General features: G+C 32.9%; 1 protein-coding gene across 4 annotated transcripts in view; it reads right to left on the reverse strand.

Moving 5' to 3' along the window:
* Window positions 1–21,070, reverse strand: part of CHD1 (chromodomain helicase DNA binding protein 1) — a 73,189-nt gene that overhangs the window by 17,741 nt on the left and 34,378 nt on the right. For all 4 annotated transcript variants that reach the window (XM_029942642.1, XM_029942640.1, XM_029942641.1 and 1 more), the window contains 14 exons: window positions 20,673–20,889; window positions 19,965–20,054; window positions 18,763–18,953; window positions 17,850–18,038; window positions 15,857–16,019; window positions 14,646–14,798; window positions 11,827–11,898; window positions 11,253–11,402; window positions 8,174–8,322; window positions 7,678–7,774; window positions 7,489–7,584; window positions 5,361–5,537; window positions 2,372–2,532; window positions 1,020–1,061 (listed from right to left, as the gene is read on the reverse strand). In XM_029942642.1, the coding sequence (XP_029798502.1) occupies window positions 1,020–1,061; window positions 2,372–2,532; window positions 5,361–5,537; window positions 7,489–7,584; window positions 7,678–7,774; window positions 8,174–8,322; window positions 11,253–11,402; window positions 11,827–11,898; window positions 14,646–14,798; window positions 15,857–16,019; window positions 17,850–18,038; window positions 18,763–18,953; window positions 19,965–20,054; window positions 20,673–20,889 (1,947 nt within the window). The remainder of the gene's footprint in view (window positions 1–1,019; window positions 1,062–2,371; window positions 2,533–5,360; window positions 5,538–7,488; window positions 7,585–7,677; window positions 7,775–8,173; window positions 8,323–11,252; window positions 11,403–11,826; window positions 11,899–14,645; window positions 14,799–15,856; window positions 16,020–17,849; window positions 18,039–18,762; window positions 18,954–19,964; window positions 20,055–20,672; window positions 20,890–21,070) is intronic.

Raw genomic sequence — 21,070 nt, forward strand, 5'->3', positions numbered from 1 at the left:
TTTAAGTTTCACTCTATCTCAAGCTCTAGAAGTCACCTTCCTTGCCCTACAAATTCTGGTTCAAATAACTGGCATAAAATACATAAAAAAGTTCTTTAAAATGTTAAAATATTTGTCATGGAAACAATTCATTTATATATTCAAGAGTAGTAAAGTTAACCAATTCATTGCAGGATAAATGGTAGGCTTCAAATTTGAGGATTATGTAATAATTCTATAAAGGATTTTCATAACCAAATCAATTATTAAATTCAAAAGCAGTTAAGCATTGTAATACAGATGAATCTTAAACAACATGGGCTTGAACTGGGCAGGTCCAGTTATATGTGGATTTTCTTTTACTAACTGCAGTACAGAATATTCAAAAAAAACCAGAAACACTTTTACGACAGAGGTTTAGAGATAGAAAATAGAATTAAGCCAATCTGAGTCTTTGCCACTATATATTTGGACAATGAGTTTGCCACAACCAAAGGTCAAAGAATATTCAAATCACCAACAATTATTGAGATTAGCCATTAACTTAAAAAAAAAAAAACCTGTCCTGATAGTCTGAATTTTAATAATTGTGTAAGAAGGAACTATAATTAGGGAAATTTTCTTTAATTTCCCTAGTAGGGAAAACAGAACTGGTCTTTAAGTCAAAAGACCTGAAGTTAGCAGTTCACTTTCTCAAAGGATATATGTTTATGTTTGTGATGGAGGGAAAAAAAAAAAGGTGTGGGGGAGAAGATAAAAGCATTTGCAAAGTATAATTATGAGAATATTTTTAAAATGCTGAGTTTTTTATAAACCTATATAATTTACAGAAAACTTCATTTGTAGATAAAATTTGAGAGACTAGAAGGAACTAAGAATATAAAAATTTTTGAAAATCTATTTGAAATTTGTTTTATACAGACATTGTAAAATGACTTTTAAAGCAAATTTAACAAAGTAGCTAAAGTGACTATTAGCATAAATAAACCTGACATCATGAAACACACATATAATTCTATGAGAATGACAAACATAGTTACCTTTCCAGAGGGCCACCAAACTTCTTGTAACTCTTGATAAACCTAACAGAAAATAATTGTTTGGTTTAAATGTGGGCTTCGCTATCCATTAAAAATTAGATTTGTAAATACATAGAAAAAAAGAAAACACTGTTAGTGCAAAAATTAACTCAAGGCACTGTTACTACCAACATAAATGAATAAACTATACTAAAGACACAAATGTTACAACATTAAGCTATACCAAGTAAGACAAGACATAGTTCAACACCCAGGATGATGTTCAGAAACCAATATAAAATAAAACAATAGAAGCTAAATTTTATTTTAGAAATTACTTTATTATTTTCACAAGACAAGTTCAAGGCTACCACAGGAAGTGTCTCCAGAATTATCAATCATACTACACCTCCTCCCATTCCAAGTATTGATAAAAGTTTTATAAATAATAGCTTTAACTCAGAGGTATGGTATGACACTAACTATGGAAAACGAAAATTTTACTTAAGAACAAAGCTACCCAAGTGGTTGATGGATGAGGGAAAATATCCATGAAAAGTAGAAGCTGAAATGTTCTTCAACTAAAGACAGAAAATCCAGCAAATCAGGTGGTCATAAAAGAACCCTTAATAAAATCTAATATATTTAGTTTTCTGGTAGAAAGGAGGAGGAAGAACTTTATCAGTCAGGTCTATGATTCAAAAGAAAAGAGTTACAATGGCTTGAAAGAAACAACAAACTCTCAAAATACAATAATGAGCAACCTTTTTACAAATTTCATAAGCAAAAATTTGACATAAACAAAAGTCGGCTGTTACCCCATTCCCCTTAAATAAATGTGTATAAAGAAATAAGCATATTTTGAAAGAGAACTATGATTTATTCTACATGACTATCTTACCTCAATTCCTACTTGGACATATCAGAAATAGTTTTTAACACTGTTACTTTTAAAAAGTAAAAGTAAATCTCAGTGTTAAAGACTTAGAAAAATAAGAAACTAAAGTATTCTCACACAAAAATAGTTATGTTGGGAATCAGTAATGCAGTGAGAAATTTTAATAAACAAATCGAATGTACTAAAATATACATTCATTATTCAATAGGGCCACTATTCTGAACATTAATAAAACCAAAATAATTCAGCAGTCTATATAGACTAACAATAAATAACATGTAAAGACTAGATAACAAACTTTATTTTGCACAGCTATAATGAACACCCAAAAGCAGAACCATCCAATCCCTGCACAATCATTTATTTGCCTTCTCTAAAACTTTCATCTTAATCTTTGAAAATCTGGGATTTGTATATTTTAATGTCACCTTTCAAAAAAATCAAACTGAAGTAAAATAGTCTTATGTTATCTTACCGCCGAATTTCTGCATCACTAAATCCTTTGATAGTCTCCCGAGGGATAGTCCGTGGTCTTCCACGTTTCTTTGGCCTTTTCCTTTCTGAGATCGAGTCACTATCAGATCCAGAATACCTCCTACTTCTACTGCGCCTCCCTTCACTTCCATTAAAACTAATCTGGAATTGGAAAACAAAAATTTACCAAAGCTTAAACAAGGTTTCTACTGTAAGAGCAACGAAAACACTACAAAAGAAAATATCAACAGAACAAATTCAAATATTGTCTGTATATCAAAATTTTTCTAGAAGTAATAAAAAGCAAACAGAAAAACATGGTGGATTAATGACAAAGAGTTGGTAACTGCCCTAATATTTCTTAAAACATTCTTATAAATCAACAGGAAAACACAAGATTGTCCTTTTGTAAAAATATGAGAAAGGTTACTAACAAGCAATTAATCAAATAACATAAACATAGAATTATAGAACCTCACTGGTAAATTTTTTCAAATGAGAATTAAAGTGACAATATTTATTTATAACATTCATTACTTAACAGAAACATCAAAACATATTTTCTGGTAAGTCTTTGGAGTTTTTCCACAGTCACAATGCATATTCTGAAACCCTGATATGCTGAAGCTAATTCTAAGTCAAGCTTGGTATACAGTTCTTACTCATTCTACCCGTAGCCTTTCATACTTTCACAAGATGTAATATAATGCTATGCTTCCCCGGTACTATTAACACTTATGAGGAACTATGTATAAGGGCCCTTTCATACCGAACACATATCATTTGGCTCCATTTCTGCCTGGGATGTAAAAAGCTGTTAGGATGCTCCCATCGTAACAACAAACCTCATCTATAAAAATCCTAATTTCTTTTACACTCATCAAAACCTCAGACAATGTGATAGTCTAAAAAATAGTAGAGGCTGTAAGAAGAGATGAAACTTGAACACTGGCTCTCCTGTGAAAAGGATAAGTGGTAGACATCAAATAATATATAAGCAGGTAAAGGGAAGTTGGCTAAAATTTCCTAACAATTGCATTTGGGTAGCCATGAGAGCACAGGATTCCTGGAAACCAAAGACATGGAGAACAGAACCTGTACCCATTCTCAGGCAATCCTCCACAAAACTCCCAACAGGTGCTCAGGAGTAAGACTGGAACCAGAGCACAGGAGACCAGAAAAAACTTTCCTTCACGAAGTCAGCCTGGAGAAAGGGAGCAATCACATACTGCACTGAGGGCACAGAAGACCTAATACAAGCAGGAAAACAGAAAGAAAACAAAAACTCTACCCCTGAAGGAAGGATAGCAGAACAAGGATTAATTCCTCAGACTCAAAATTTAAGGAGGCACCAAAAAATTCAGTTAATCCAAACAAATTAGCTTGTAATACAATATTCAAAAAAACAAAAGTTGATACCAAAAAACCCTCTAGTATTAAACTTTTTTCCTTTTGTTGAAGAATCTGATACAGGCTGGCAAAGCACTGTTACCATTATTTAAAAATCTCCTATAAGAGAAACAAATAGAAGGTCTGCAGTTGAAAAGCACAATAACTAGAGTGAAAAATTCACTTGAGGTGACCGACACTAATTGAACTACCAGAGAAAGATTTAGCAATCCTGAGGACAGACGGATAGAGACTATACAATCTGAAGAACGAGAGGAAAACAAATGAGGACAATCAACTGAGCAGCACAGACATATGGGACACGCTTAAGAGCACCAACATGGATGCAGGAGAGTTCCAGAACAGAGACAGAAAGGAGCAGAAGAACAGTCAAAGAAACACTGCCTGAAAGCAACTCAACGAACTCCAAGTAGGATACGCGAGAGATTCACAGACACATCACAGTAAACATGATGAAAGCCAACGGCAAGGAGAAAATCTTGCAAACAAGAGAAAATGACCTGTCACTTCGGAGGGAAATCCAATCAGATCAACAGCAGTTTTCTCAGCAGCAAAAATGGAGGCCAGAAGGAACTTACTGGGATTATACATTAAAAAATGCTCAACAATCAAGAAATCTCATATCCAGTAAACTACTTTGATAAATGAAAAAAATAAATAAATAAAAATAAAAATAAAAACAAAAATCTCCTATAGTCTTCATTTAGGTCATAAAATAAATAGCAGTAAGTTTTTTAAAATTCAAATCACACAAGGTATGCTCTATATTGACAGAATTCAACTAGAAATCATGAACAAAGAAAGATACTGAGAATATCTCCCAAATACTTGGAAATTAAACAACACCCTTCATAACAACACAAAAAGAGCAAAACAAACTAACAGAAAACAAAACACCAAAGGGGAAGTCATAAGGCAAATTAGAAAATATTCTGAAATGAATGAAAATGAAAACACAACAGGTATCAAAAATTTACAAGATTCAGAAAAGGCAGTTCTCAGTGGGAAACTTGTAGCATTAAATGCTAGTAATATTAGAAAAGGAAGGCCTTGATTCGACTGTCATAAGCATACATCATAAGACACTTTTAAAAAAAGAGCAAATTAAAGCAAAGCAAAATGGAAGAAATAAGAAAGAGCAGAAATCAATGAATTTAAAACAGAAAAATCAGTGAAACCAGGGATGATTCTTTGGGAGATGACTAATCTTATGCCTACAAATTCAACAACTGATAAACTGGACAATTTTTTGAAAGAAACAAACTACCAAACTCACTCAAGAAATATTCTGAATAGTTCTATATTTATAAAAGTAATTAGAGTTAAAATTTAACAAAGAAAACCCCAAGTCTAGATGGCTTCCCTAACAAATAGTGTCACACATTTAATGAAGAATACCAATTCTATACAAACTCTTCCCCAAAACACTTCCAACTCATTTTATAAGGCAAAAATTATCAAACCAAATGAAAACACAAAAGAAGGAAAAGGATGAACAAGTATGCCTTATAAACAAAACCAGATCAGCCAGTTAAGATATTCTTAGATCAGTAAACATATATTTTAAATTAAAATGTCACCTGTTTTGCACAGTTTCTCATTCTTGGGAGCATATAAATTTCTTCAAGTTCCTTTTGTCTTTCTTCCTCTTCTAATCGTCTTCTTTGATCTTCAGGAATTATTTCTTCCCAATTCTTTGAATTTCTTTCCGGTTCCAACTCAATGTCATCCTCATCCATATTTGAAAAGTTGGCAACCTTAAATTTCAGAATTTAAAAAGAACAATAACCATGAAAGAATTCATTCTTAAATTACATTTTATATTTTAGAGGAGAGGAAGTGACATGCCAGAACAAGACAATAAAACTTAAATATCCTCAGGATAATGAATATGACTATGGATTAAACCAAAACTGCCTGCTAAACTAAGTTCTTTATTAGTTCTTTATTATTTGTGATTTCTTTATTAGGTCAAAGTAGATCAAACCAGAACACTTCTAAGAAATCTCTTCCAGGAATGATTCTCTTTTGTCCTGCTGCTCAACAAAATTAGTTAACAGAACAGTAACAAAATAATGTATAGTAACATGCTACTCATCTTCTGCAGAAAATACCACACCAGTCCATTAATTACAATGTGCTGTAGACAATCCAATATGCATATTTTTATGATCATAATAAATAGTACAAAGAGCTGACAAAACACAAAGAGCTCTGATTCCACAAATAAATTTACTTACGTTCCTAGTTTCTTCATCTCTAAAAAAAAGGGATAGAAAGGCTCACTAACTTTTGTGAAGATTAAATGAGATACTACATTTACGGAACTATGAAGACTCTGGTACACAGAAAGCACTCGTTTAACTACTAATAGAGACACATGAAAACTTGCAGTGAAACTGGATAAAAGAACCTATGCTTACCCTGTGTAAGCAAGGACACTGCAGAAATAGTGTTTATTCTCTCAAGTCTAATATTTAAGTGTGATGAAAATTCTCAAGCCAACAGCATAGTAGTATCAACTCAGTGGTGTAAAAATAATCTGAATTTACTTTAGTTAGCTTATCAGTGACATTTTTTCATACTGCCAGTTAGTCAAATTAAAACCACATAGTGTAATTTAGAGTTCACCAGACCATACCGAGAATGAAAACTGGTTCCAGATACCTTTATTTCTCCTCAAGATTAAAGAGGAGTCTTCTAACTTATCTCCTTGCCTTTAATTCTTGTTCCTTTATAGGAGATCCTCCACACTGCAGCCTGAGTGATTCATTACAATTATAAAAATTTTTATTCACTGATACGTCCTGATGCATGGCACACAGCAGGTGCTCAATAAATAACTGATGAATGAACAAATGACCTAAACTGAACTGATTCTTAAAACCTCCAGTTTGTGGGGGCGCCTGGGTGGCTCAGTCGGTATATCATCTGACTTTGGCTCAGGTCATGATCTCACAACCTGTGGTTTGAGCCCTGCATCAGGTTCTGTGCTGATAGCTCAGAGCCTACACCCTGCTTCGGATTCTGTCTCCCTCTCTCTCTCAAAAAAATAAACACACACACACAGAGAAATTAAAAAAACAAACACAACTCACCATTTAAAAACCTTCAGGTTGCAGAAATGGCTACAGAGGAACTGCTTCTTCACACTAATGTGGCATACAACTTACTCTGTGAGGCTGGTTGACTTTCGCTGCTTTAGGACTCCTTACAACGTTTTCAGCCCTCACCAAACAAGTACTAAGGAGAACTCATTACTTACTTGGACTGATTAAAACTTAAATATTCTTAGTTGTGATAATGCTTACACTTAACCTAGTGTCAAAACATCAGCTAAACTCCTTCAGTTACAGAAATCTAAATTTAGAGATATCCTGTAACTTCCATTTGCCCAAATATTTGAAGACATGCTATTTGCCAAGCACTTTTTTAGAGGCTAATAAGGAAATAACAGCCCTCCTCATTCCACTAAATTTAAATATTCATAAACGATTTGGTCCCTTCCACATCAAGCTGCTACTGGTTTGTCAAAATAAGGGAAAAAAGGTTTCGTATACCACAGTGAATTTTAAAACAAAAATGTTAAGAAATGATCCTGCCGACTGTGCTTAAGGAGGTTTTAATAAAACACATAATGACAAAAAATAATCACTCCCAATCAATTGAGATAATTACAAAGAAAAATTAAAAACAAAGAAAATCTACCTTGAACTGGGAAAGCAGTTCATCTCCTACAGTTAAAGGGCCTGGTTCATTTTCATGAGTTTCAGCCCTCTTCAAGATTTCATCTATATCCATTTCCTGTAATTAGAAAAAAATCTTTATTAAGTGTACTTCAATATAGTTCAAAGTAAATATACCTTATAGTTTTAAAAAATGCTTTTTTTTTTTAACCTGGGGCTCTTGTTCTTCTCCTTCAGGTTCCTTAAAAAGTTCCTCAGCACCAAATTTTAAAATGGCTGATAATTCTTCTTTATTGAAAGGAGTAGAACTAAAATCAAGAAAAACAAATAAAATGCTTAAGATTAACAGTTAACAATTTAACATTTGCATTGCACTTTTATTAATTACGGACACAGACAACTCTGTGGAAGTTATATGACAGCGTTAGAGAGGTGAAATATTTTTAGTTTAGTCATTTTAAAAAGTAAGTAAAGTACTTGAAACCTGAAAATTAAAGGAATTTCTCCCCAGACTTACAAAACTTGAGTGGTGAACCCAGTAATGAATGTATGCCTTTGACTAGAAATTACTCCGGTGCTTTAAAAAATTAAAAAATTACAATATAAATATAGTACATCAAAGATCTGCTTCTAGCACGTAACATTTCAGGAAAATGAGTACAGCATGATTATAAAATGACATTTTAAAAATATATTAAGATAACTACCTCGAGGGGGCAGAACCTGTATGTAGTACTGTCTTTCCAGTTGTGTCCATTCTCTGAATCACAAGATGATCTAAAACCATCTTCTTTTTGGCCCTTTCAAGAATATCCTCTTCAACTGATCCCTTCGTAACTAGACGATAAATATTCACCTGTAAAGATACACACTATGAAACATATAACAAAGTAAAAAGGATTCATTTTGCTAATGCAAAATACCCAAATACTGTACTTAAGGTGAAGCTCATTCCTACATAAAATTTTCACTGGTCAAAATAAAAATTAAAAAATATGTAGCAATATACTTCAGAACTAAATTTCTTCAATGTAAAGAGTATTTTACAGTTGTGTATTCTTACATTTTGATTAGGAGATTTTATTTATTTTTTTAAAGGGATAATAGTAATTTTTATCTTTCAGTTGAGAAAAAAAGGGGGGGGGAATGGTAAATATATAACATATATAATATATACCTGTTCCCTTAATTGATTGTTTCATATTCCACATAATTCAAAGTTCTATGAGCCAATACCCAGGCTGATAAAAATCCTGCCATAAAAGAAGACTTCCAAAATAGGCAAAAATTGACGTGCAGTAATTTTGCCCTATTTCTCAAGGTCAGCAGTTCTAGATCACATGGTACCACTAAAGGGACATTTTGAAAATTTATGGGAACATTTATATAGCTTTTGTAATGATTAGGTGGGCTTATGAGTACTTAAGAGCACAGGAACCTGGAACACTAGATGTTCTGCATTAAACTGGAGATTCAGGCACAAAGAAAACCTATTCTGATTTTTTTTAAGTCTTTTAAATGATTTTTCAAAACTTCTAAAAATTATCTTGAGTCTCAATTCAACCTCTGTTTTACTGTAAACAAAAGTTTTAATGAAGTTATAATATACACTATAGTTTTTTCAGCACTGCAATTACTGCATAAATCAGATAACTGGATATTGTTTTATTTGGATCTCCAAAGTTATCATCTCCAAATATGTTTAATATTGGTGTCACAAATAAAGCTCATCCATATTACTCATCTATACTCATTTTGCAGGTCTTACATGCAACTATTTAACAAGAAATATGAAACATCTTGTGTCAGTTTTAGAACCAAATACTAGTAAAAACAACAGCAGGTACATGATGTGATTTCACCCATATGTGGAATTAAAAAAACAAAACAAATGCTCACTGGGGAAAAAAAGACAAACCAAGAAACTCTTAACTACAGAGAACAAACTGATGGTTACCAGAGGGGAAAGAGGTGGGAGGACGGGTTAATAGGTGATGGGGATTAAGGAGTGCACTTGTGATGAACACTGGGTATTGTATGGAAATATTGAATCACACAATATTGTATACCTGAAACTAATAGTACACTGTATGTTAACTGGAATTTAAATAAAAACAAACCAAAAACAGCAGGTTCAATAGCATAGGAACCTTACTATAGTACATCAATAATGAAATAATAAAAAACAAATCTCAATCATTAATAAAAACATATTTACATGTTTATATTTTAAATGTATTAAATAATGGATTAAACAAATGTACAATAATTAATCTATTAAATTATGGTTAAAAACATATCATACTTATATCACATTTGTTTTTACAGAGTTTTGTAACAATGGTTGGAAATACACATTACCATTATTTTGCCATCTTATTCAGATAGTCTTTGCAGAGGTCTACCACACAACTTTCTATAATATCTTGTCTAACTGGTTCTTCTAATACCCTCTATTTTCTATTACTATTAGAAAATGTGGTGGCCTTTAAAAAGTCTTTAAGTAGTTCTCTGAGTAGTATAAATGGAAAGCAAGTTCGGCCATGTGTCAAAGATTTCAATATAGGAGGTATCTGCTGTTTAGTGCAATTAGTAATTGTTCCCCATCTCATTCCTAAAAGAGATCTGTTTTGAGTATTCACATCTACATTAGGCCCAACTCACTCACCACCTCATCTCTGACAATCTATAATTTATATTGCAATGTTATTACCCCTACTTCCAGTTTCCCTCTTTCTAATGTGCAAATAAATGTTATTATCTAATCTATTACTAATTTCTATTATCTTATCACTAATACACCCCTGTGCTTTCCTTCCTTTGAACTTCCTATGAAGAATGAGTCTTGTTATTTTCCCAACTCCATAAATTTATTCTTTATATCCTAATGTCGTCCTCTATATTACAACATATATTTAAAAAACAATCTCTTAACCTAAAGCGCTATTAGCGTATTAAAATTACTCTTCAAATTCATGTATCCAATTCAAGGAAAAGGGGCTGCTAAAAACAGTTGCTGTAAAAAGGGGTCATTGGATCTGATAATAACCACTACTCTAAATACAAGCTTTCACTTAGGGGTACACAATGTTGTTTCAGAGTATAAAAAATTACAGGAGGAAGCACAGTATATCCCCAATGAAACAGTTTTATGAGAATTATTTGGGTAAAATATTCTTTTAGTTTAAAATTATGGACACGTTTTTCAATAGAAAACAGGACATTTTTAAAAGGTAATATAAATGTGCCAATAAGTCTGTGCTACTTGTTTGTTCATATCTTCTGCATTAGAGCAGTTTGAGGAGCACTGCCCTAGAGGAAGGTAAATCAATTAAAATACAAGAAAACACACACACATCAGAATGATGACAGATGGTTTTTCTCAAGGCCTATTACTGTGCCAGAGAGCTATACAAAAACTACAAACTGAGAATGCCTTTTTCACATAAAGAATTTTAAAGGCAAATAAATGGGTAAAATACAGGCTAACAAAAAGGCAGTAATATACTAAGCAAAATCTCTTTCAATAGTTAAAGTTAAGTAAATAAAGACATTTTAAGGTTTAGGTACTGAATGAAAACCACTGTTGTAAACCCTCTGACTAAAAGAGAGTGCATGATCCTATTTTGCCTCAAGTCTGTCAGATCTTACAGGTCATTTTGGTAAATCTGAGGTAGACCAACATGACTGTGTTCTAATGATCTTTCCAGGAGAATAAACCAAAATCGCTTCCAAACACTAATCATAAAAAGATTCTGAAAGTAAAATAAGTGAAATAAAAAATACCTGTTTCTTTTGCCCAATTCGATGAGCTCTAGCCTGTGCCTGAAGATCATTTTGTGGATTCCAATCAGAATCAAATATAACAACAGTGTCAGCAGAGGCTAAATTAATTCCTAGACCTCCAGCTCTCGTGGAAAGCAAAAAGCAGAAATCCTGTAAGAAATTGTGAACAGGCTCAATTTTAAATTCTTGTGAACCGTGACTATGAATAATAAGAGATTTTTAACAAATTTTTTGAACTTAAAAGAATTTTACCAATAAAACTGAAAGATTGTTTAAAAATACTAATAAATACAAAAACCTCTAGCAAAACCAATCAACAGGATTCCAAAATACAAATATACATGGAAATAATGAACACCAAATCTAAAAAGGATTAAATGAAAGTGGGATAACTTATTTTGAAGCAAATTAATGGTTCTATGCTGAAACAGTATTGGTAAGAAAGGGTAAAATTCTTCAGCTCTAACATAAAATACGGATTTTAAGACCTCACTTAGAAAGTAAAACAAGCTAACAACAAATTTAAAAAAATGATTAATGACTAAAATTATTTACAATTTTAAAACACGCATACCTCTGATCCTTCAGCATTAAAATGATCTAGAGCTTGTTTTCTCAGCTCCCCTTTTATTGATCCATCTAATCTCTAGAATAAAACACATTAAAATACTGCACATAACAAAATCAAATATTTAAAGATATTAAAATCAATTTTGAAATATGTTAAGTATGAAAATGCAGCACTGCTTTTATTAAGACTGTAAGAGTAGAAGGTACTTATTAGGCACGAAAACAATGCCCATGCATTGAGAGTCTGGGCTCTTAACCAGTAGGACTATTTTCCCGGATAATAATAGTAAATAATAGCACTGGCTATCGTCATGCCTGAGTCTCACTGTAAGAAATACATTTTACATGTGAATGAATACACAGCTGTACATCCAAAGCAAGTTACATGACACAATGTACCATGATATGCCATCATATATTTAAATCTATTTAATTTTTTCAAAATGTTGGTACAACCCATTAAATTGATTCCAAGATCCATTAACAGGTTACACTCTACAGTTCTAAAAACACTGATGAAGTCCAGTGTGATTACTGGACCAACATGCTGTCACCTGACAACTTAGAATTGCACATTTTTGAGCCCCATCCCAGATCTACTGAATCAGAAATTTTGAGAAAGAGGCCTAGCAAAGACCCTGATTGAAGTTTGAAAGTCACTGGTTTGAGACACAATGGGTTCTAGCCCACATTCAAGTATTTTCTGTATTCAAGGGTGCCTGGGCAAACGATCTGACTTTTCACCTTGTCAGTTGCTTTCTCAGGTAATGAACGTAATAGTAGTACTTCCTTCACAAAATACAGAGGATTCAGTTAAAACACAGTAAAACGCTTACCACAGTATCTGACATATACTGAGTGCTTACTAAACATTAGCTGATGTCCAAAATTTTTTTAAAAAAACTTAATGTTAGGGTGCCTGGGGGCTCAGGTAGTAATCTTGTAGTCTGAGATCAAGCCAGCCCCATCCCCCCTGCTTAGGATTCTTTCTCCCCCTCTCTAGCTCACACTCTCAAAATAAATAAAGATTTAAAAACAATTTAAACAGTGCTATTTGTTTCTTTTTCACAAAAATTACAGTTAAGTAAAAACTTCTTAAAAACAGTGGCATATCAGGGCACCAGGGAGGGTGGCTCAGTAGGTTAAGCATTCAACCCTTGATTTCAGCTTAGGTCGTGATCTCATGATTAGTGAGCTTGAGCCCCACATCGGGCTCTGCACTGACACAGGGAGCCTGCCTAGGATTCTCTTCTTCTCTCTGCCCCTCCCCTGCTCACTTTCTCTCTCTCAAAATAAATAAACAAAACTTAAAAAAAAAAATAGAACAAAAAAAGAAAACCCAGTGGTATATCATTTATTAAGGCATGATCTAAACCAAAAGAATGTTAAAAATAATTTTCTCTGGGAAGTAATCCTGGAATGAGAATGGATTGGGCCAGAGGACTGGTTACAAGCACTTCTTTACTATTTGTTTTATGTGACCATGTACACACAGTAATTTGCCTAAAAACTAACCAACACAGGGTAGGGGTAAGGATAGAGTGGTGAAATGGAAACAGAGCGATACTATAGGGTATAGTTTCTTTTTGAGGTCATGAAAACATTCTAAAATATATTGTGTTGGGGCGCCTGGGTGGCTCAGTCGGTTAAGCCTCCGACTTCGGCTCGGGTCAGATCTCACGTTCGTGGGTTTGAGCCCTGCATCAGGCTCTGTGCTGACAGCTAACTCAGAGCCTGGAGCCTGTTTCAGATTCTGTGTCTCCCTCTCTCTCTGACCCTCCCGTGCTCGTGCTCTGTCTCTATCTGTATCAAAAATAAATAAAACATTAAAAAAAATTAAAAAAATAAAGTAAAATAAAATATATTGTGTTGACGGCTACCCAACTCTGTAAATAATTAAAAAAATCACTGAACTATATACTTTAAATGGATGAATTGCAGAGAATGGAAATTCTATCTCAATAAAGCTGTTATGAAAATCAAACAATGGTACTTTTTCTATACTTTTTCCCTAACCTAAATGACCATATATTTCTCAGTCATGTTCATATCACCAAAGACCTGTCCTTCAAAGCAGACATTACCAGAGTTATATTTATTTAGAATACCCTGCTTAATGTCTAACTTCCGTATCAGGTTCTAAGCTCCAACAGAGTGGGGATTATGTCTGTTGAGGTTCGTCATTATAATTCTACATCTGTTTTATTGCCTGCACTAATATTCATCATTTATTAGCTGTAGGAATGTTAGCTATGTTCTAGCCACTGTTCAAGAAAGGATTAAAAAAGGATGAAATAATTAGAAAGTACTGAAACTAGCACCTGACTCTAACATTAAACACTCATTCGTACTAGCTTTAATTACATTGAATAGATTTCAAAATAAATACCGAATAGATCAAATATAAGTTCATTTTGGTCCTTAGTAGCTTCCCTAGAATCATCTAGAAGTTATATCTAGCAAACTACGCATTAGAATAATTAAGAGAACATTATTCTTCAAAATCTGCAACAGTCCTGGTAATATTCACAAAGACTGCTCTCCCCCTTCCTCAAAATAAAGAAGAAAAATACAGAATTAAAGTAAAAATTAGAGAAAAAAATTTACTTTGCTGCTATATATAAGGTCAAGAAGAAAAAAGGGAATAATGACAAATAAAAATGTTTAAAACAGATATATTATCTTAAAAATTATCTTGAACATTCAGCTTATTTAAAAATCTACATTTCATTTACAAAATAATTTCACAATTTTGTAGAACATGCTCAAGAGTCTGATGAAATTTAAGTCAAGAAAAAGGAAAAAATGAAATGAAATGCTTACTTGAAAGGGGAATTGACGGTATTTCAAATATTCTGCAAGTATATCTAACATCCGCACCATTTGAGAAAATATAAGAACTCTATTGCCTCGTTCTCTTAGGCGAATTAACAGTTTGTCAAGAAGAATCAACTTTCCGCTACTACGGATTAAGTGCTAGGAAACAAATTACAATGGTTAGAGCATGTGAAGAGAATCAACCAGAATTAACAAACACCCCACTTTACACTTTAGCTTCTTTAATTATTGAAAATTGAGATTTCTGTATTCTTATACGGTTGGAAAACTTTTCAAAAATTTCTAGGACCTTTTCTAGGATCATTTTTATCTATGTTTTAAGCTGAAATTTTCCTTGCCATTTCGCACCTAGGTTTTCATTTTTTGGGGGGGCTGGGGGGGTGAGTTTCACTCTATTTGCTAGTTATTACACTATTTCTCCAAAAATGTCAGCTGAAAAACAATGCACTGAAAGCAGCAGCAACCAAGCAACTACAGGTTTTAAAAGGGTAAGAAAACAGATTTTAATTTATATGTATCAGCCACTGAACCTAGCACTTTTAAAGCAGCCGTGGCTGGATGGCAGCTGCGGCCTTCACACTTCTCATTTGTCTTCCAGAAGTGACAGGAAGGGTAAACTCTGAGGTCAAGATGCCTTTCTTAAGACCATCATTTGGGGCACCTCAGTGACTCAATTGGTTAAGTACCCGACTTCAGCTTGGGTCATGATTTTGTGGCCCGTGGTTCCAAGTACTGTGTCAGACTCGGTGCTGAGAGCTCAGAGCCTGGATCCTGCTTTGAGTTCTCTGTCTCCCTCTCTCTCTGCCCCTCCCACACTTACACACTGTCTTTCTTGCTCAAAAATAAACATTTAAAAAATATATTTAAAAAAAAACTATCATTTGCCATATCACAAATTCAGCATCACTATGTGAATTTTTGTTATTTAAGAATATACTAAGGGATTTCTGCTGGATAAATCATAGTAGTCCATACAAATCCATTTTTAGGTAAATGATCAAAGTAAGTGGATAAATTATAATTTTAAAGGCTTTTTTAATAAAGACAAAGAAAATAATTAACATTATTATTTAATATGCTGTAACGAAAGAGAACTTCTAACCAATATGTTAAAGCATCATGCCTTTTTCAGTTATAACTGAAATAATCATTTCCAGAATTTTGCTTTACTACAAAACATATTTTAAAATCCTTACTTGTAAGGCCTCCTGTTTATTATAGAATTCATTATTATCTGGTGGTTTAATGAGGTAGCAATGGTTACAACATTTCTTTAGCTCCATCATAATGTTCAAAAAGCCTGAGGTACTGCCCTTGGAACCTTTGCTGAGGGCTTTGTAATTCCTGGTTAATATCCATCTGTTTAAAGAAAAAAAAAAATACCACGTAAATGATGGTCAGTGCAACAATTACCAAGATGAATTCTAAAATCATTAAAAAAACAACAACAAAAAACAATCAAGCACCAAAGCAAAACCGCACCATTATGAAGTTCACAACTGGATATACTATGGTACAAACCTTGTTCACAAGACTCATGAACTTTGCTCGTAAGACTAATAAGAACACCTAACTTGTTATCTGGTCAATATAAAGGCTTCAGAGGGTATTATTCCTTTTTCCTCCAAAGTTACTTCAAAAATGTTTAACTACTGAGGCACTTGGGTGGCTCAGTCGATTAAGTGTCTAACTTCAGTTCAGGTCATGATCCCACGTTGGTGAGTTCGAGCCCCGGATCAGGCTCCATAGTGACAGCTCAGAGACTAAAACCTGTTTCACATTCCATGTCTCCCTCTCTCTCTGCCTCTCCTCTTCACCCTCTCTCACACTCTGTCCCTCTCTCTCACTCTCAAAAATAAATAAACTTAAAAAAAAATTTTTAGGAGCACCTGAGTGGCTCAGTTGGTTAAGCCTCCAACTTCAGCTCAGGTCATGATCTCACATTCATGGGTTCAAGCCCCACGTCAGGCTCTGTGCTGACAGCTCAGAGCCTGGAGCATGCTTCCAATTCTCTCTCTCTCTCTCTCTCTCTCTCTCTCTCTCTCTCTCTCTCTGCCCCTCCCTGCTCATGCTCTGTCTCTCTCTGTTTCAAAAATGAATAAAACATTAAAAAAAATTTTTTTAGGTTTTTAAATGGTTAACTATTATCTATATTAACCTTCCTACAAATCTTCGCATATTAGGCAACCAATATGTAGACCTATAAAAAACCTCATGAGCATACCTGGTTTAACCACACTGCCTTCTCCAAATTATGGTTACACAACAATAATTTGTAGAAAAGTTATGGGTTGATTTTATTACTCCAAAATGTTTATGTAACTATATAACATTTCCTCTCACTATGATGTACTTTGTCTTCTACCACGTTTTATTTTCTTAATTTTTATAAGGTTACTCTTTGAAGGGACTTGAAACAATTTTATCTCTGATTTGCCTCAAAATGACTGGAAATGGGAATATTTGGAGATAAAATAAGACTGGCAATAGGAGTTGAAAACAAAGCTGAGGGTTGGGAGTTTATTATGTCAGCCGCTTTTTGTATATGTTTGAGATTTTCCAAAATACAAATCTAAAATTCACGCATTGTTTTTAATGTATGATACTTACAGATTTGACCATAAAATAAATTTCTGAGAATCCAAATGCATGTGGCTATGCATTTTATATAAATAAGTGCTTAAACAGGTGTCTGGATATTTTTTTGATAAATATGCCTTTTGATTCTTTGAAACATTATGTAAAGATCTGACATATAATTTTTTCTAAAGTGTGATTAATATTCTTCAATGTGGGGGAAGAGAGGGATGAGTCCTAAAACTTTAAGTTTCTTTTTCTGGCCTCTACCTCTATTAATTCTGCAACTATCCTAATTATATAATAATGCCTTAGTATCACTAACACTTAAGTAGTCAGTATTAACTAATACTTAACAGAAACTCTCCATATGTAAAAAGAGCATAAAGTAGACAAATGCATTTATGATGGATTAATCTTAGGTTACTCATTATCTTGGACATGTAACTCAATCTCTCTTTGCTTCAATGTGCCATAAAATAAGCCTATTCTAACATTCAAGAATTGTTATTGCTCTAAGACCCTACTTGGGGGAGAGGGAACCTCCATAAGACAAGGATGGGGGGATTACTTAGCATCAAAGGTCCAGAACATGCGCTGTTTACGGCTTACTTGTAATACTGCTTCTGTAAAGCACTCATTTCCATTCTTAAAATCTGCTCAACCTTGGCAGGAAGAGATTTTTCCACATCTTTTTTAACTCTGCGTAACAGAAATGGCTCAAGCTCCTTGTGGAGGCTTGCATAACCATATTCTCTGCCTTTTCCATGTTCTTCTTCAAAATCTTCCCAGGAAGAAAACCTTAAAAATTTAAGAAAATGGAAGAATCACTGAAAAAAATCATATTGCATATGAGATTTTTCAGAGTAGTCATCTATAAACAAAATACAGACTGAGGGGAAAAAAGATTAGCTAACAGTAGTCACTTCTAAAAACTATCCTTCCCAAGAAATCCATCTTATATCTACATAAAGGTGAAAAATAGGTTATTTTATTAAAATTATGATTCTCCTGGTATTAAACTTATTTTCAAATACAGAATTATCACTAAAATATTTCTCAAGGAATACAATTTTAAAGGTCTAAATCTATTGAAAGAGGATAATTTTGTGATCTTAGACAAATTATTTATCTTTACCTAGTCTAGTCTTTCCCATTTAGAAAAAGAGATTACTAGCACCTTATTATTGTTGCTATTGCTACTGTTAAGTACTAAGAATGATACTGTTTCAGGTTTTTCAAGTAGAGTATATTTTGAACATGGGCAAAATCAACTGTTGTAATTTATTACACATAAATTATAATGACTAAAGCTTATTTATTCATAAATTTGAAAAGTTAAAATATTAGATATGTGAAACACTGCATCCCATTTCTTCTTTTTTTTTCCCTTCTTAAAAATCTGTGATCTAATGTTCTAGGACAATAAAACTTCTTATGGACCTTATTACCTATACTAATTATTTTCTTGCTATGTTTAACATTCAAAACTAACAATAAAATTGCATATCCCAATTTATCTTACTTTTCTGGCATAATGAAATGTAGCAAAGACCACAGCTCTTTAAGGGAGTTTTGTAGAGGAGTTCCAGTAATAAGGAGACGGTGATTGGACTTAAAGTCTATTAAAGTTTTATACAGAAGAGAGTCATCATTCTTTAATCGATGTGCTTCATCTACACCTATAAACGCCCAATTCAGACCTCCAAGGAATGCCTAAAAATGAACAGAACACAGGTGATGTTTTAAGAGAAAAATGAAATTCAAATTATTAAACTGAGGCAAATTAAAATTAAAAGCAAGTTTTGTCTTATTTTCAGAAAAAAACTATGTATTACTTCAAGATTTACTAGAATCCTCAAATCAAGTAACTCAACATGCAAAATAAAGTTCCCTCCATGACTGATTCACTCACTGAAAAACAGAATAGCAAATGAAAATTTTTGCTAGCTTACACATTCTTAAAAGAAAAAAGAAAAAGAAAAACAACAGTATCATTTAAAATAGGATCATTTAAAATTTTTTACAAAAGATTTTAACCTAAGGTCAACAGAAGCCTCTATTAGTGTCAACTTAGAGAAAATAAGATATAAATTTGGAAGTGTCTTATTCCAAGTGCAGGAATAATTCACTGTATGACCTTTCAACGCTGTGGACCTGTGTATATAAATATGGGTGTCTGACTTAAAAGACAGACAGGCCAGTTTCTACTATTTAATGGTTGTTATGACCCAAGAAACTAGCTCACTTAACCTCCTGAAGACTTGGTTTTTCTTTCCAATAAAGTAGAGACGACAGCAGGATCTTATAAAATAGATGGAAATTACTTGAGATATTAACTATAAAGAAATAAGACAACATCTATAAAGCACTCAGTACAGTGCTTCATTCAGGGGTGGCTTAACTGTTTCAGGTATATTCTTCCACTTTAAAAGTTCTTACAAATCAAAGCACTATGCCAAACCAGTTTTACAGAAGTCAGCAGGTGGCAAATTTTTCCAGTAAGGATCCAGATGGTAAGTATTTTAGCTTTTGCATATTCTTTGGTTTTTCACCCGCTAAAAATGTAAACAACATTAGTTCAAAGGTCTTAAAAAATAAACCAGATTTGATGCATAGGATACAGTCTGCTGACCCTTGATTTACGTTATATTTTCATCCTACCCATAACATATGGTAAAGGAAAAACGGATATACACCAAACAGAAAACCATAAGTAATACACACCTTATCCTTCAATAAAATTTCATAAGTTGTTAAAAGTATATTAAATTTTAACCGTTTGGTCTGGGGATGCATCCATTCATGAGTTCTTATCTATCAAGAAATTTCAAAGATAATTTTAAGACAAACATTATGAAAAGCATACTTGTACTTAAATATCAAATAAAATCTGTTCAAAATACACAAAAAACAATGTATGTTTATGTAATAAAATCATTTTAATTCTTTTACTAATTTAATTTTAGTTAACATCATTTTATTCTTAAAATAGCCCAACAAGCTGAACTAATTTTATTTCATTTTCCACTGAAGAAGTTCATTTAACAAAACATAAGTGATTAATTCATTTAATAACATAGTATTTATGGATGAAATGATACTCAGGTTTGCTTCACAATATTTGGAAGGAAACAAAACTGGCAATGCATTAAAACTGTGAAGATGGAGATGGGCACATGGAGATTTATTATATTCTTCTGTCTGCTTTTATGTATATTTGAAACTTTCCATAATAAATTAGGGCAAAAAATTATTACATAAAGTAACACTCAACTGAAAACTGATTTTTAGCATTCAGGCAATTAAACACATATTAAGCACTTACTCTGTGGCAAGTTCCACTCTAGAAACTAAGACTACAAAGACAAATAAAATACCTGTCCTCAAAGACAACTACATCTAGATTTCTAAATTTGTGGAGAAACAACTTACCATATTTCTGCTGTTAATGTCACCTAAATAAACCACAGCATTCATCTGAGACGCCCATGTCTGAATTTCCCTTTGCCAGGAAGTAAGTGTGGAGAGTGGTACTACTAATAGAAAAGGTCCATATAATTGATGTTCATGAAACAAATAGTTCAGAAAGGAGATCGTCTGTATTGTTTTTCCAAGGCCCATTTCATCAGCAAGTATGCAACTATTTCCTCTACAAAGTTAAAAACAAAAATTATACATGCAATAAAGATTCAACTTTGTAAAGAAACTTTTTCACACAACCCATGTACAAATTTATATTAATAGTTAAAACATATCTGATAGGTATACAAACAATATACCACTTTTATTATCTATAAATAATAAATATAAATAAACACCTTTGTAACAGT

Source organism: Suricata suricatta, chromosome 6 (assembly GCF_006229205.1).
Source record: "Suricata suricatta isolate VVHF042 chromosome 6, meerkat_22Aug2017_6uvM2_HiC, whole genome shotgun sequence".
NCBI lineage: Eukaryota > Metazoa > Chordata > Mammalia > Carnivora > Herpestidae > Suricata > Suricata suricatta.